The sequence below is a fragment of the Pararge aegeria genome, chromosome 8 (assembly GCF_905163445.1).
Source record: "Pararge aegeria chromosome 8, ilParAegt1.1, whole genome shotgun sequence".
NCBI classification, from domain to species: domain Eukaryota; kingdom Metazoa; phylum Arthropoda; class Insecta; order Lepidoptera; family Nymphalidae; genus Pararge; species Pararge aegeria.
Window position 1 is genome coordinate 10,471,089 of NC_053187.1, and position 15,916 is coordinate 10,487,004.

General features: G+C 33.7%; 1 protein-coding gene across 3 annotated transcripts; it reads left to right on the forward strand.

Annotated features, from left to right (window-relative positions):
- Positions 1 to 3,012: 3,012 nt before the first annotated feature.
- LOC120625715 (larval cuticle protein LCP-30-like) lies at positions 3,013 to 14,702 on the forward strand. 3 transcript variants are annotated; one of them, XM_039892874.1, is made up of 6 exons: positions 3,013 to 3,067; positions 8,019 to 8,062; positions 8,974 to 9,195; positions 12,134 to 12,286; positions 13,191 to 13,283; positions 14,199 to 14,702. In XM_039892874.1, the coding sequence occupies exons 1-6, from the start codon at positions 3,029 to 3,031 to the stop codon at positions 14,611 to 14,613; spliced, it is 966 nt and encodes a 321-aa protein (XP_039748808.1). In that variant the 5' UTR covers positions 3,013 to 3,028; the 3' UTR covers positions 14,614 to 14,702. The 3 variants fall into 3 exon arrangements, with proteins under 3 accessions (XP_039748808.1, XP_039748811.1, XP_039748810.1); XM_039892876.1 differs by lacking the exon at positions 3,013 to 3,067 and adding an exon at positions 7,669 to 7,788; XM_039892877.1 differs by lacking the exon at positions 13,191 to 13,283 and having other exon boundaries at positions 3,014 to 3,067.
- The last annotated feature ends 1,214 nt before the right edge of the window (positions 14,703 to 15,916 follow it).

Consider the following 15,916-nt stretch of genomic DNA (forward strand, 5'->3'; position numbering starts at 1 on the left):
AAATTTATTAGAATAGGCTCTAGTAGTTATTTCCGTGGAGTCACTGCGTGCTTTTATGCCTGGCAGGGCGTGAAGTGCAATGTTGAGCTGGAGTCTTATACTAGTTTGTGCCACCCACGACAAACGTAATTCTGGCGCTAATGTCCTAATGTCATAGAAGCGTCTGTAATGAGCACGCAAGGGGTTGCATATTGTATTGCGTGGCATAATTCATTAATAAAGATATTTTCTTTGTATATAACTTAAATAAAAAAAGCCTTTATTCTACTAACAATTATTACATGACTACATTTTTCTGATATAACATTTTTATTAATTATAATTAATAATTTAGAATTTATTTTATAAAAGTTATATGAAGTTAGTTTTGTAGTACTGTGTAACTCTTAGGTCTAATTTAAGGTAGAAGTCGCTGCATCGGGGTCCCCCAAGTTTTTCCAAAGATCTCGATTCCTACACTTCGTCATCCAATCTGCACCAACTTTCTGTGTTTCTGTGTTTTAAACACAGAAACAATTGGACAAAGAATGTTGTAAATAACTTCGAAGATTTTAAACTTTAATTTTTTTCCGTTGTTTAACTCTCTTAGGTGTAAAATACAAAAAGTGCTTACAAATAGTCCTCTCAGGTTGCTAAAAAACATTTTTCCATATTTATAACTGCTACGTTCAGTATAATAACTGTTCAGTTAGAAAGAAGAAAGCCATTTATAGGCTACGTTAGCCAGCCATAGGTTACGTTAAAAAATCTGTTATTTAACATCTGTTTCGGTAATTCAAATTCATGAGTATAAAAAATAATAATAATCGACGGAAACGGAATATACCAATTGTTTACTACAGTAATTAATCAGACATGTTTGAACAATTGGCAGCGTGAAGTCTCAATAGTATAACTGTAAATTGACTATTTTACTAATTCATTGACATTCAAAACCTGTTTTGATAAGACTGGGTGAGTTTTTGGGAACGATCAGTCAGGCAAACCTAAAACTATTAGGAAACTACATGTTACAACTACACAGAGTTGCTGTCTGAAATAAGTAAAAATCATTAAGCTCAGTTTAACATTTTGGGGAAAAAGTATCACAGTCAATATCCCAAGACCAATTTTAATGGAAGGCCAAGCGCAAAGAGTAATAATTTACCAAGAGTCGCGAAACGCCCCGTTGCTTTAGAAGACTCCTGTGCATGCTTGAATATACTCGTGGTATTCCTTAGACACTTTTATAATGGAATACTGCATTTAAGACTTGTTTTGTGTTTTTTAAGAGTTCGCTGACCTGTTACGTGTTTGAAATTTTAAAAAATGGTTTCGTCACTGACCAGAACGACAATCGGCAGATACAGAGTACCAATAAGTTTGAGCAGCTTTCTGTTTTTCTGTTGTAGCTTTCAATTAATTTTAATGATTAAAGCTGTTGGAAGAAAATAGACTGGTTTAATTTAAAAATTACAAGATATAAAAACGTATCAAACTTAGCACTGTCTTTCAGATTCATACTGACCGTTCTCATAATCTTACCAAAGTGTGATATTATTATAGCTGTTCCTTTTGATTGATGTCTTATTATATGTAGATCTAGTTTTTATTTTTTATGTATAAAATATTCTATATTTTTTTTACTATCTTGACTAAATTATTCGTGTCAACTTTTGCCTTTGACCTTTGCAGAAAATTACCTTACACGATTTATGTATTTAATTATTTTGCAGAGCTTTGTAATAAAATTATGAAGTAGCTAGAGCTTTGCCTGCGATTGTGGCTATTTACACTTTTTGATTAAAGGAATTACTATGTTTTTTAATAATTTTGAAGAGTATTTTTATTCAAATCAGCTAAAGCAAAACAAAATACATATTTACGGATTAAAATTACCCAAAGAATATTTTTAAAAAGTGTAGGTACTTAAACAGTAATAGAATATTACTTATACAGTAACACTTATACAGTACTTATACAGTAATATAATAGAATTTCATACAATATTTTAATAAGGCAACCTCCAGAAATATATTAAAGCGTGGGTTGAATTTTTATAGCAATGCACGGACTCTAGATGGTGAACCTCTTGCCCCAACGACCTGCAATGAAGTTCATAATATAATCAAGGGCTTTCACTCTTAAAAAGCCCCAGGTCTCGATAGAACTGGAAACATATAAATCATTCATAGGATTAGAAATAATCAACCCCCTGGTTATTCTCTGACGGCCACGGGCAGCCCTTGATTGGTGTATAACGTAGATCTCTACCTTTCCACCATAACTCAACATTTGCACGAGAGCTAAGCTCAGCAAGATGATCTTCAAGTCCTATTTCGAAGCAGCTGACCGACACGACGTGTTTGATCCCAAAACCACTCTCATTTTGAAACGCCCCAAACACGTCCTATATGACCCAGACGATCAAATTACGATCGACAATGTGTCGCATTTATGTAACACACGCGCAACGTCTGTACAACACCTTCCCCAGCGAAGAAGAGGGCCCCGGTTTTTGACGTATTCCGGACGTGGGTCCTACTCAAGGTCACTTTTTGGACAAAATTCTTGTCGAAATGTTAATCTAAGCCTAAGATTAGAGCCCTCGGGGCCTCGCAAGAGCCTGTCGCCCTTCCATATATTCGTGATCTGCGGCACAACTGTGGGCGAGCTTTGGCTTTCGCCCCGATAGTTACCATGTTTAGTATAATTACTGGGAAAACATACAGGTTAATTAATTAAGAAACCTTCTAACAAAATTTACGATAATTTAAAAGACCAATCGCATCTACATATGTCCTATATCCTAGATTCGTGTACTTGACCAGTAGAGCTTACGTGTTATCAATTTGCATAGTGCAGTTGTATACGTGGGTACTTTTATCGTCCAATCATTTATATTTTTATGGGTAATATAAAAAGCATACTTGTTGTTTCAACGATCACTACCATCTAGTGTCTACAAGAAGAACATAACGCTACAAATTGTGAAACTATAGTTAAGTTCTGTTATCTAAACTCGCATTACTGTTGTCTAAATTTTATAATGTCCCTGTGCCACTTTATCGTCGTATCACTTTGTCAGGTAGGTACAAAAACGATGTCTGCCGGCAACATAAGAAACAATATTAATTTATTCTCTCCAGAAAATGTATCGGTCCATTTTCTTTATATCTTTCTTCCCTTCATATTCAGACCGTTTTATAGTTTGCTTAAATAGTTTGCGTTCTTTAAAATCGGCATTCACGTCGCGCGTCATGTTAAAAGGCGTGCGTCGGCTACTTCAAAGACTCGGCATGTACTTTACACCATGCATAGTATGTTTGTGATTGGGTTGACTCAGATGACTAATACTTAGTATATTAATTATTAATTATTAGCCGTTGTTTCATTATTGCACAGTAATTAAATAACATACCAAGTTATTATCTTATAAATAGTTTCCGAATTAGCCTGTGAGTGTACCGTTAACTATCTGAACGGATGAACCTTTTAAGCTAACAAACACACAGACTGATACGCTTCTTGCATAATATTAGAGCTTGGTGTAAGTGAACTTTTAATGGATTTATGATAAGTTGTAAGGATTTTTTAAATAAGGAGTAAAACAAAATGTCCCTAATTATATTATTACTCTTTAACCTGTATTTGCGACCAGTCCTATCTTCACGCGTAGAATACCCTCACGTTCTCTATTGGTTAGATCAAACCTTTTTCCCAACAAGCAAAATCCCTTACGACAGCAAGAAGTATTTCAGAACATTTTTTGAAGAAATCAAATTTCGAGTTCACTCATTTATTACAAGTAGGCCTAATAAAATTACTTTTAAACGTCTGTGCTGTCCGTTTGTATTCAGTCTACCACAGTTTTATATTAATTGTTAGACAAATGTAACACGATCTGTTGTTTGCATATTCTGTCTTCTTTAAGTAGGTATCCCATTATTTCTGATATTTTAATAATTAAAATCCTAAAAGTCAATTTAAGTTTTAACGTTCTTTGTTTCTAATTATTGTTGCATATTATTATGATATATTCTTAAATGATATATTGTAATCAAAAATAATTAGAATCAAAGAGTGGCTCATCATCACAATCATCATCTCGTCCTCTACAGGGTACGGGTCTCCTTCCATACTGAGAAGCGTTAAAGAGTGGATAGTTTGTATTAATTTCATAAATATTATGATCTTCAGTCTTTCATCAGAAGCGGTGATAGTCAAGTGGGTAGACTTCGACTTCACTTTCGGGGGCCAAGTTCGAATCCCAGCAGGCACTTGTAACTTTTATAAGTTATGTGCTTTGTAAGCAATAAAATATTATCTGCTTCAACGGTGAAGGAAAACATCGTATCTGACTACCGACTGGCGCAGCGACCGTACTTTTTAAGTTGCGGGTTCGATTCCCACAACTGGAAAATGTTTATGTTATGTACATGAATGTTTTTTCAGTGTCTGGTTAATTATCTGTGTATTATAAGTATTTATGTATATTATTCATAAAAATATTCATCAGTCATCTTTGTACCCATAACACAAGCTACGCTTACTTTGGGGCTAGATGGCGCTGTGTGTATTGTCGTAGTTTATATGTTTTTATTTATTTATTTATATTTATCGTAAGGAAAAGGAAAGGAAAAAATATTCCCAAAGGTATGTGGGCGGCCGATATGATGATAATGATGAATGGAGAGCATAAGCTTTTGCTTCCATAAGAGATAGAGGGATTAGGACTCACTACGCTCCTTTAATGCAGGTTTGTAGGCATAGTTGAGGTTCTTGCATTGCTGGTCAACAATTTTTATGATAGTTATGGGGTACAATTTAGTCCTCGCCTACAATGCCGCTTGATGCTAAATAACTATGAAACCTAAGATCGGTGGCCAACCTATAAGGGGATCATGTACTACACCAATACCTCTTATCGGTCTCTACGCACCGCATGTTTCTTACTAGAATGTTAAATCGCGTGGCGGCACTTCTCTGTCGGTAAGGGTAACCCCCAAATATAGTTGAGTAAGACTTTCTTACCGGTTTTTTTAGACTCACGTAGTAAAATTTTATAAATAAGTAGCGTTGTGTTGTGCTCGTCAACACAATGATTTTTAGCACAATGTTGAACCAGTTTTTAATTTTGTTCATTAAATCAAACTGATTATTTTTATAAATTATGACCAGTATCCTTGAACTATAAGAAAATCATCATCAATAATCTCATTTGACATGATCAATCCATACCTACTCATTATAAAAATTTATATATGTAATATTTTATCACAGTGATGAATCTATTCACACAGGGACAAAACTTACGTCTTATTAATAATATCACCTATCATAGTTTAACAGATGATTGTTAATTTTCAATCTATACTGTATTTATTCCAACCTTTGTTATAATGTTTTCAATACTTTTCAATTATTTTTTATGTTTTAAAAATTAAAGAAAATCAAGTTTTAAAATCAATCAAAACAAATAAAATGAATAAACATTGTATTTATACATATAATCTATAATCATATATTTTATAATTTTTTTGTTACTTTTTAGTTGAACATTAAAAAGTCACAAGAAGTTATATTTTAAGTGGAGAAAAAATAAATATACTATACCTATTTATTTGCAGTACGAGTATTGTATGAGAATCCGTATTACTGCCTGCAATGTTCTCATAGCTTCTCAAAGTGGAGATATTAATTGTAAAACCATTTTAGTATGCAAATTAATAAGCTTATTAATTACGACTTAAAATCTACATCCCTGTGATCACTATCACGTAAAAAGGGCGCTTTTAACAATCTTTGTACTTAACAATAACTAAATGATGTTAATTATCAACTTTATTTTTGAATTTAAATATTTATTTATCATTATTACAATTAATAATAACAATGTATTTACGATGACTACGTTGGATTGAGTTCCTTCGTATATATCAGTGCGATTAAGTAACTTGACGAAAATTCCTTTATTATATGAAGTTTAAAATTAATGTTTATTATTGTGCGTGTGCACTATTCGCATGCTCTTGAGTTGCATTTTTATGTGACACGACTTATACTTGATAATTTTACATAATTAAAGTCAGTTGTCAGAAATCTGCATGTTTGACTCAACTATTGGACGTAAAACAAAAGATTTATTTTTAAACTTAACATAAAACAATATTTATTTGTTGCTGAAAGTACAATATACCCCAATAATAATAGTTATGTTATCGAAGTTTTTTCCTTCTCAGCTATTTTTTTTCATTCTTATGACTGACACATACCTACATTTTTTAAATGTTTACCTGAAAATACTTATTCCTGGTCAAGTTTTCACAGTTTTAGCCAACATGATTGAAGTGTTCAAAAAATATGATTGAAGCATGTTTAAAAAAATAAAAGCTCTCTCGCTGTAAAGTTTAAAAGCTATTTAAATTTGTAGCTTATCTCTCTTAGGTATTCTGAAATATTAAAAAATACTATATTTAATAAAATACTGTACTTGTAATGAATGAAAAAAAATCGTTTCTTATTAGAAACGTAAGCTCAACTAGCTAATAAGCTAGTTGAGCTTACGTTTGTAATTCACCAACAAATTTATAGTTTTTTTTTTTAATACGTGGGAACCAATTGATTCTACTTTTTATCCCGAGAAACTCATACCAAAAAACTAAGTATATTATATTTTTTATTGGTCTGTCCTTTTTATACGAAGTAACTTTCGCATTTGTAACAATAGTGTGAAGGACGGATATAGAAGGTAAACGCGGTTTATCCGCGGTACTCTAATAAAACGGATTACTGACGTTGAAATAGCTAGGCTTGGCACTATCCCGTTCTGTTGCTGTAAGTCCTATCTACAAAGGTTGTCTGTAAGAGATTGCTTGCAGCAATAAGGCCGCCTTTGCATGTCTACATTGTTTACTGTATACTCTATATCATGTAAAGAAACAGTAATTTCTTTACTTGTATGTGATACGTGCAATAAAGTGTTTCTTCTTCTTCTTGTTTTGTTTTACGTGCTTTCATAGAGTGATGTCCTACGGGATCTTGTTATGGGGCAAAGCTGCTGATACCGAAAGTATATTTATATTGCAAAAAAGAGCTGTACGATCAATATATTTTCTTCTATCACGCGAAATTTGAAGAAATGGGTTAACGTACTGTAGCTTATAGTACTGTAGTATATAGTATTTGTAAGACTAAATATTAATCTTTATAAAAAAAGTGGATATAAAAAATCGATTTACAAGAAATGGCCATAAATTAGTGTCATCTGCATATCGTCTGTGAAAGTCATTTGTGGGATTGAGTATACGCTTTTATAATATGATTCCTAGTAATTTTGGACCTACGAATGCATTAGTTTAAAGAATATGTTAAAACACATTCATTACAGCTGCAATGGCAATGTTGCTTGGATGCATCGGGCTCCACTTTCATCTGTCACTGGATAGAAAATGAATGGTAAAAAGTTAAATGTAAATTATGGCGGAAATATAGCTTATGGGCAAATAAAAGTAGAGGATACTGTCATATATTTTAGAGGCACCATAAACTTTGTAACATAGCAATAAAACTATAAAACCTTTTTGCATATGGGTAGTGAAAAATTCAACAATTAGTCTCTAGGTCACAGTTTGAGAAGCTTTGCTAATGAATAGTTAATATCATACACATTATAAATGTGACGAACTCGCCAGGAGCATCATCTTATAAAATTAGATGAAAAAATGGTATATAAAGCCATTGGTGTAGGATCCAACAACATTCAAGTGATAAGCTCTGTAGATAACAACAACAATGCGGGTTCTCTTGGTACGTAGAACATCTACGAGTATGTCATAAAATTGCATTAAAACCTAAAATGAGAAATCTACTATATAATCTATTTATATAAAATGATGATAACTATTTTTTAAAAAATAGTAAGCATGTTGCTTTTGTAGCATATAGTTTTTTATATATTTTTTAAAAATAAAAAGAAAACTAGATAGAAATTCCTTGAGTGTAGAGAAATATTAAAAACAGTTTTTTAACTCTTCCAGATATTTTCATTGGCAGTAACAGCTGTCTTGGCCGCTGACACTGTGTAAGTAATCAAAATAGTTAAATTAACTAAAACTCTATAGTCATTGAGACACGTGGCAGTGTAATAAACAAGTTTATTTTTATATACGATAATTGACAATATATAGGCGTAACAAAATAATTAGTTAAATTAAAATTGCAATGATATTTCAGTTTGGCAGATCTTCGTCGACCTGTGTGATAATACTATTGATCATTAAAGTTGATTTGAATACTAAAGTCTGGTTAAAAAGAGAATCATCGTGGCCAATTTGTAAAGTCAGTTTTGTATTACACATGATAATTAATATGACAAACGTTACGTTGTATAGTTAAGTTTTTGGGATCAAAAGGAATAGCCACATTTTTTTTATATACAAGTATTTAAAAGTTACACAATAGGTAACTAAGCACACCAGAGATCTCTTTCTAAACAGATTTTACTATTAGCTCTTCCGCATAGACATCATCCACATTTTTTGAAAATCCCTGTGGCAACAATACTTTTTTTAATCTCCTGGGATCGTTATCCTGGTGTACATTAAGATCGGTGAGGTGTTTGAGGCTAAAATTAGTACAATAAAAAATATACAGGTAGACAAACTCGTTATTATCATATTAGTATTGAAGTTTAGATTTTTTTAGGGTGGTCAAATTTAAATATACAAAATGTGCACCAAGAAAAAGCCAGGCAGTGAGCGTGAAGAAATATAATGCACGTCTCAAAATGTCTGTAATTGTTTAGATAGACAAACAAAACCCTAACTGAGAAACTCGTAACTGTAATTTATGACGTAAAAATTAGATATTTTGAAATATATCTTGGTAGTTATTAGGGTGAACATAAAACAAATTTTATGCGTAGATACGCGAACCTGAATGTGAGCGGAATTTTTAGTGTGAAATTATCAAACTTTTTATTGGTATTTTCAGGCCAACCCCGACTGCTTTCCCCTTCAGTCGCGCTACGGCTAGTGCCTCAGTCGGTGCTTACAACCCTAACCGCTACAACGTCGGCAGAGTCACTAAGGCCCCAAGCGCCGGAAGTTACGACCCAGGCCGTTACAACGCGGGGCGCTACGACCCTGGTCGCTACAACCCCGGCAAATACGACGGCAGTGGTCGTTACGTGCCTGATCCCTCTGGTGCTTACAAGTAAGTTTTTACTTTAGTAAGGGATTTTTATGAGTTTGAACCTATAAAATTTCTCACGAATATTTTCACAAGAAGGGATTGTTATTTGGGGAGATTTTAAATATATAGGTGCGTTGATGTGGACACTTCATACAGCCAGGGTTTTTTACATTACTCCATCTCCAGTCTTAGGAACGTGATTAATCCTATTCCAATCATCAGCCCCAACTTCAACATAAGTTAAGTTGCAGTCCACCCTAAGATGACAAAACTTTTATTTAGATATTTAAAGTGTCCTGCGGTTTCGCCCGTGTGAATTGCGAGACGCAGCGTACTGTTACACCTATTTCAGTAAATAAGATACCAAAAGTTTTTTCAATTAAACTGGAAGTGCTAAATATGACCTGTGATATTAAATACAGATAGTATTTCAACACATTTAAACAAATTATTGAGGTTTGCGAGAATAATATATCTGTCCTTGATCTTGGAGCTTTATTCGTCCACTATTTGATACCTTCAATCACATGCACATTGCCAATCGCAACTGCCTGTCCCGAAGATAAACTCCTGTTTTGCTTTATTTCAAATTACTGCATTAATAATGTGGGGCTTACCAGTAGCACAAAGTATATGTTAATAGCGTTGGATAAGCAGAGTTTACCTAAGTCGGTCAGTAATGGATGGATGCTGGTATTGGGAGTTTGAAAGCTAATTTGGATTGGAAATGAACTAAAAACCGTTAATTTGAATTTATTCAGTGATGTGAAGGTGATGCGCGGCCATGATACAGACAGACAGACATGAATTAAAAACATACAGTTTTGGGTTCAGTATCGGTTGAAGAATGCCCATCAAAAACCTGTTTTTGCAGGGCATTCTTTAACTTTAATTATAAGTATAGGCTCCGTATGTAATGGACAGATTTTATTCATTTCCTAGCTAAAAGAAAGCTAATCTATTACGAAGTAACATAGGCTATAATTTATTTAAAAATAATAAGAGATCCTTAAGAAAATCGCAAAAATTTAAACAAAAGCAGCTTATAAAATTAATTACGTGCGCTGAGAAAAGTATTGATGATACATAAATAATATGTATAACACGACTAAAGTACATATTTTTATGATGATTACTGCTTACAAAAAAGTCCGCGAGAGAATATATCAATCATAGGTAAGTTCCAAAACAGCTTTTGTGTTCTAAAATTTTATTAAATCGCCGGTGGGAAACAAATTGGGCTAAATTAGTATCGTATAAACTCTTATTTAAATAAATAGTTTTATCATCAAGGGTTTTTATAAAGCTGTAAAATCTCTTTAATCTATTCTAATTTAGAAGTTATCGTGAGCTAAATATTAAATATTTCTGTAGAACTAAACCTTAATTAAATACCACACATCTCCCAAATATACTTTTCATATGGGATGGTTTAAAAGAAAAACAAACGCATATGAAATCGCGGGCAACAGCTAAAAATAAAATATTTTAAAATCGACTTTAACATATATCGATTAAATTAGTTGGGAACTATGGGGATTGTGTGTACGAAAACAGCTTTAAATTCATTTGACATTAAATATTATTTAAACTTTGACACTTTAAAATACAAGTAGATGACACAGGTTTGCACACTGACAAACAACTTGGCCACTCCTCGCATATTAATTTTATTATGTCGCTTTTGTAGCATAATATATATATTTTATGGAAGTGAACGCATCAATGTAAGAATCTTAATTGTGTTTATGAAAATTAGAAGTGATTAGGTAATTGATTTTATGAGCAATCATGTTATAACTTTATTATTGGTGGTTTGCATGTTCGACTAATTAATGAATATTATCCCGGACTTTAAGTAATTCGATTTTAATTTCTCGATTGTACTGTAGGTCATAACCATCTTAAGGGTTTTAACAGCGTCTCTAGGGGTTTTGGGTAAGAACGATAGATCACAAGGAGTTTAGCCTGAGGGCTGGACTACATCTGGGGGGATGGGGGGATGTTATTCCTAAGGGTTCGATATATTTACGTCAAATTTAAAGGAGACTACTACTCTGGATGTACTTGAATCCATAATGTACTTTACTAAGTAAATCTAAAAAAACAGAGCGAAAAGGTTAAGATAGTTAAGATTAAGTATAAGTATAGTAGGTAGGTATAGTATACCTATCTTAATTTTTGATTTTTGAGTATAGTTGTATCATACATAAGCTTCGGCCATGGCTAGTTACCATGCTATAAACAAAAACTTGCCGCCAAGCAATTTAGAGTTCCGGCATGATGCCGCGCCAAAACCGGGATATGTAAGGGTATGGATTTAATATAACTGCCATACCCCTGACAGGTAAGCCCATTCCCACGATATGTGATTACAGTTAAGGGCTTACTTGTAGGGGAATAAAAACCGCCCAAGTGCGACTTCGATTCGGGCACGAAGGGTTCTGTACCATTATCTTTAAAAACGGCAAATCATGTTTGATGTATGGGAGCCCCCTCTAACATTTATTTTATTCTTGGTTTTTATAGTTTTGTTTCTTTTGTTGCTATAGCGGCAACATAAATAAATCATCTGTAAAAAATTTAACTGTCCTAACTGTAACGGTTACCTAATGAGATACAGTCTGTTTAGGGGCGAACTGACAGACGGAAGAACGGACAGCGGAGTCGTATGGGCTTCTAACCTTTCGAAGTTATGTGCGTTATTAATTGAAGGAATTTAAAATATCACTTGCTTTAACAAAAAACAGCGTGAGGAAACCTGCATGGCTAAGACGTCTCTAACGTTCTCAAAGGTCTGTGAAGTTTACGAATCCACACAAGCGTGGTGGACTGCGGCTTAAACGTCCCTCATTCTGAGAGAACACCCGTGGCGTGTAGTGGACCGGTAATAGGTTGACAATGATAGTGATTTTGATGATGCTAAGCTTTGTATTCATAATGTCGCATCGATTTACAGCGGTGACCGCGGAGACCGCGGTGGTGCTGGCGGTTTCTACAGCGGCTCATCAGACAGAGGAGGTCCAGGCGGAGCTTATGTAGGCAACAAGGACCAAGGAAGCAGGGGCGGCGCTGGTGGCCAATATGTCCCTGACAACAGTGGCGCAGTCAAGTAAGATTTCAACCTACTCCAGAACAAGACGAGGTTCTTTTGACTTTTTTTATAATCAGTTTGATAGACGAAGCTCTAGAAAAGGTCACGTAAGAATTTAGATTTTTGGATTGAGTAGTTATTTTTTTTTCTTAAGTTAAGGCAGCAGAGAGTATATGCTCTTAATAGCCCTCCTTAAACTAGCGGGGCAATAATGTCTATGTGACTCATCATGACTTCTTGTTATTAGCTTACGTAAATCGAGTAGCGTCTCCATGTGCACAGGCCACTGTAAGTCTAAGAAAATTTGTAAATGTATTTACCTACGTACATCTTCAATATAAATGGCTAGATAACTACACAAAACGTGATATATATAGAGCCGTATAACTTAAATATGAATAATACAGGACTTTTAATTTACTAACTAGTAATTGTTAACCGTACTAAAATGTTAACAAAAAACCTTGCATCCCCTATTAAAAAAATAAAAATTATAATGGGATTTTGTTTTAAAAACTTTTAGCGTAATTGCAAAATTTAAAAAATGTTTCTAACTCCTAAAAATTTAATTTCCGTGTGTATTCCGTTAAATAATTATTTCAGAAGATGCTTTCACTATTGAAGAAACTTAGCTTCCGGATTTTCACCTTTACAGTTGTTGAGTTTTTGTGATCAATCAACTAGTCGTTGGTATATCAATAATTACGTTGTAACTTTATAGATAGATTGTAGGATATAATAAACCTAGTAGCCTATTTCGCTCTCCAGTTCTTTAATTATCCGTATGCAAAAATACATGACGAACCATTGCTACTTGAAAAAGGAACAAAACCAACCAATAAATTACATATTCACAATATCATATATGATTGGCTAATAAAGATTTTTAGTCTATGATTTCAAATTTATACTTTTGCTCTAGCTCTGGTGACAAAGTTGTCACTCCAGTAGAAGAAAACAAACCCACGGTTGAAGAAAAGCCCGTGTTAGTGGAACCCGAAGATAAACCTGCTGTGTAAGAACTAACAACAAACTTAACAAAGTATCTTTTTCACTCATTCGATACTCGCATTATCAAAAAGGTCAAAAACAGACAGACGGACCAATATAATTTATGTGGATACGTGAATTCCGATTTGCATGTCTTTCATAAAAACGCTTAGAGATGGGTTATCGTTAAGTCCGTTCTTATGCCAATATTGAGTCAACGATCAACGTCAACTGTCGTTGCTTAGTGATGTGACTTTGCTTGACAAGGTTCGGCTTCTAACACAACTGCTTTATGCATGGCTTTTAATGCATCGTTATTTACCCTAGTGCCTGCCTCTTGAGTAGTTTTTCAATTTGAAGTGTTAACTTCATTACCAATGGAAGGAAGAACGCATAGTGTGTTGAGCTATATCTACTACAACAGGAATATGTCAGAGCTAGTATAAGAAAATTTGTCTCATTTTTGACGTCTATTATTAACTAAACAAAATTATAATTCATAAACGAATGATAAAAAGAAGGTAACTTCACGAACAATAACAACTAGATTCAATATACTTTATATTCATAACAGATAGATACAATATACATAATATACATAACAAATATAAAATACTAACTTAAAATCAAAATAAGGGATCGAATTTAAAGTCAGGAATATCTAATCAACCTTTAATAAGTTTTGTTTTATATATATCCTTAATCCTTAATGTACTGATACACTTCACAGTTTACAGTTTTATAATACTTATAAGCGTACACTTAAAAAATCTAAGTACATACGTAAACCTTTCCAGAAGAAACACGTTTTTCTTGTTAAATCTGCAGACAAAACATCTCTGTTCAGTCAGTAGGAAACATCGTGATCGTACTCCTGCCAATTTTTAAAAGCAATAACGTCCAGATGTATATTTCGTATTAAAATTGGATACTTTTTCAGTGTTGAGCCCGTCAAGGAAGTCACAAAGGTCCCAGAAGTCGTCGTTGTCAGTTCTGCTGCACCCGTTACTATCAAACCAGTGTACGTAAGCAGCACTCCCCTATACGTCAGACCTACACCAACGTATTTGCAGCCTTCAGTGATCCCCAAGGTACCTGGGAACTACGAGTACCAATACGGTATCATCCGTCAAGAGACTGACGTCCTTCCCGACGGATACCACTATCTCTATGAGACTGAGAACAAAATCCTCGCCGAGGAGGCTGGTAAAATCGAGAAAATTGATAACGAAAGAGAAGGTCTCAGAGCTAGAGGTTTCTATGAATACGTCGGTCCCGACGGTGTTACTTACAGAGTAGACTACACAGCCGATGAGAATGGCTTTGTGGCCACCGGCGCTCACTTGCCTAAGTAAATCTAGTCGTAATAATTGTATAATAGAATGTTAAGTTTTCAGAGTTTCAAATTCGAAATTGTTATGTAAATATATACTTTATTAATCTATAGTTTGTTTCATTTTTAACCGACTTCGAAAAGGAGGAGAAGACCAGATATTAACTTCAATACTAGCAATTTTCAGGATGGCACTTAGATCTTCCATTAATTAATAGTATTATTTAAGCTAAATACCTAGTTTCTTAGCAGTACGTATTTACTCTCATGAATATTATTCTTCCTTATGACATACTATTAAAGTATTAATTTTACAAAAGATATCATTAAAGTAGCGTTGTGGGTCTGTACTCTATAACCAAGGAGTAAAATAAAACAACTGACCGACTCTAATACTGTATATTAAGCTTCTCTATAATTCATATTAGGTACTTGTTATCTTTAAATGACTCTACTATCAGTTCGGAATGCTGTCTTCGGCAGAGAAGACCACTGGCAAGAAACTCTACCGTTGCTCTTTTATTCAATCAATTAAAACAAGACTTATATAAAAACTACTACATTGTCACAATGCTAGGCCCTTTGATACAAGACATATAAGACAGGTCAAACCTAACTACTATTATCACTTATAACATCCGGACTTTTGGAACAAGTTGTTTGTATAGAGCAACCTCTGCTACATAAACTGTCTGTATAAAATAATGTTAGGGCTCCTTATATGATACCTGAATAACTCAAAGGATAAAAGATCGTACTTATCTGATGCAACATCAGGTACCACCATAGAACATTTATGAATGTTAAAATATAAAATGTAAATTTTTGATGTTGGAAAAGAGCAACTGCTGAGTTTCTTGCCGGCTTCTTCTCGGTAGAATCTGCCTTCCGAACCGGTGGTAGAGTCACTACACACGGACAGACTTGACGTTTCAAAAGTGCTTGTATTAGGCCTACTTGAAATAAATGAATTTTGAATTTTGAATTTTGAATTTTTGAACCAACAACAACTTATCTCAACTCCATCACCAGTATATACGGCTCTTGTTCCGCCACAACAATAGTTCATTAAGTATATCCACATCAGGTACAACCATAGTACCAACAACTTTGTATTCCACGTTCGTGTTGATTGACACTGAGTTCGTGAATCGATTTAACTCATAGACTACATTCTGTGACGTGCACTTCATATAGTAGCAAAAACAATGAATACACGATTTTTTTCGATCATATTATTATTATTTTGTTATTTAATTTATCTTTTTATATTCTAATAACTGGGTTTATACCTTTAAATAAAGATTATTATTATTATTATTATT

Excerpts from the sequence above, each read along its gene's own strand:
- LOC120625715 (XM_039892874.1), top strand. The coding sequence starts at position 3,029 with ATGTCCCTGTGCCACTTTATCGTCGTATCACTTTGTCAG. Across the intron at positions 3,068-8,018 it reads TCGTCGTATCACTTTGTCAG|ATATTTTCATTGGCAGTAAC; the intron begins GTAGGTACAAAA and ends TAACTCTTCCAG. Across the intron at positions 13,284-14,198 it reads CCCGAAGATAAACCTGCTGT|TGTTGAGCCCGTCAAGGAAG; the intron begins GTAAGAACTAAC and ends ATACTTTTTCAG.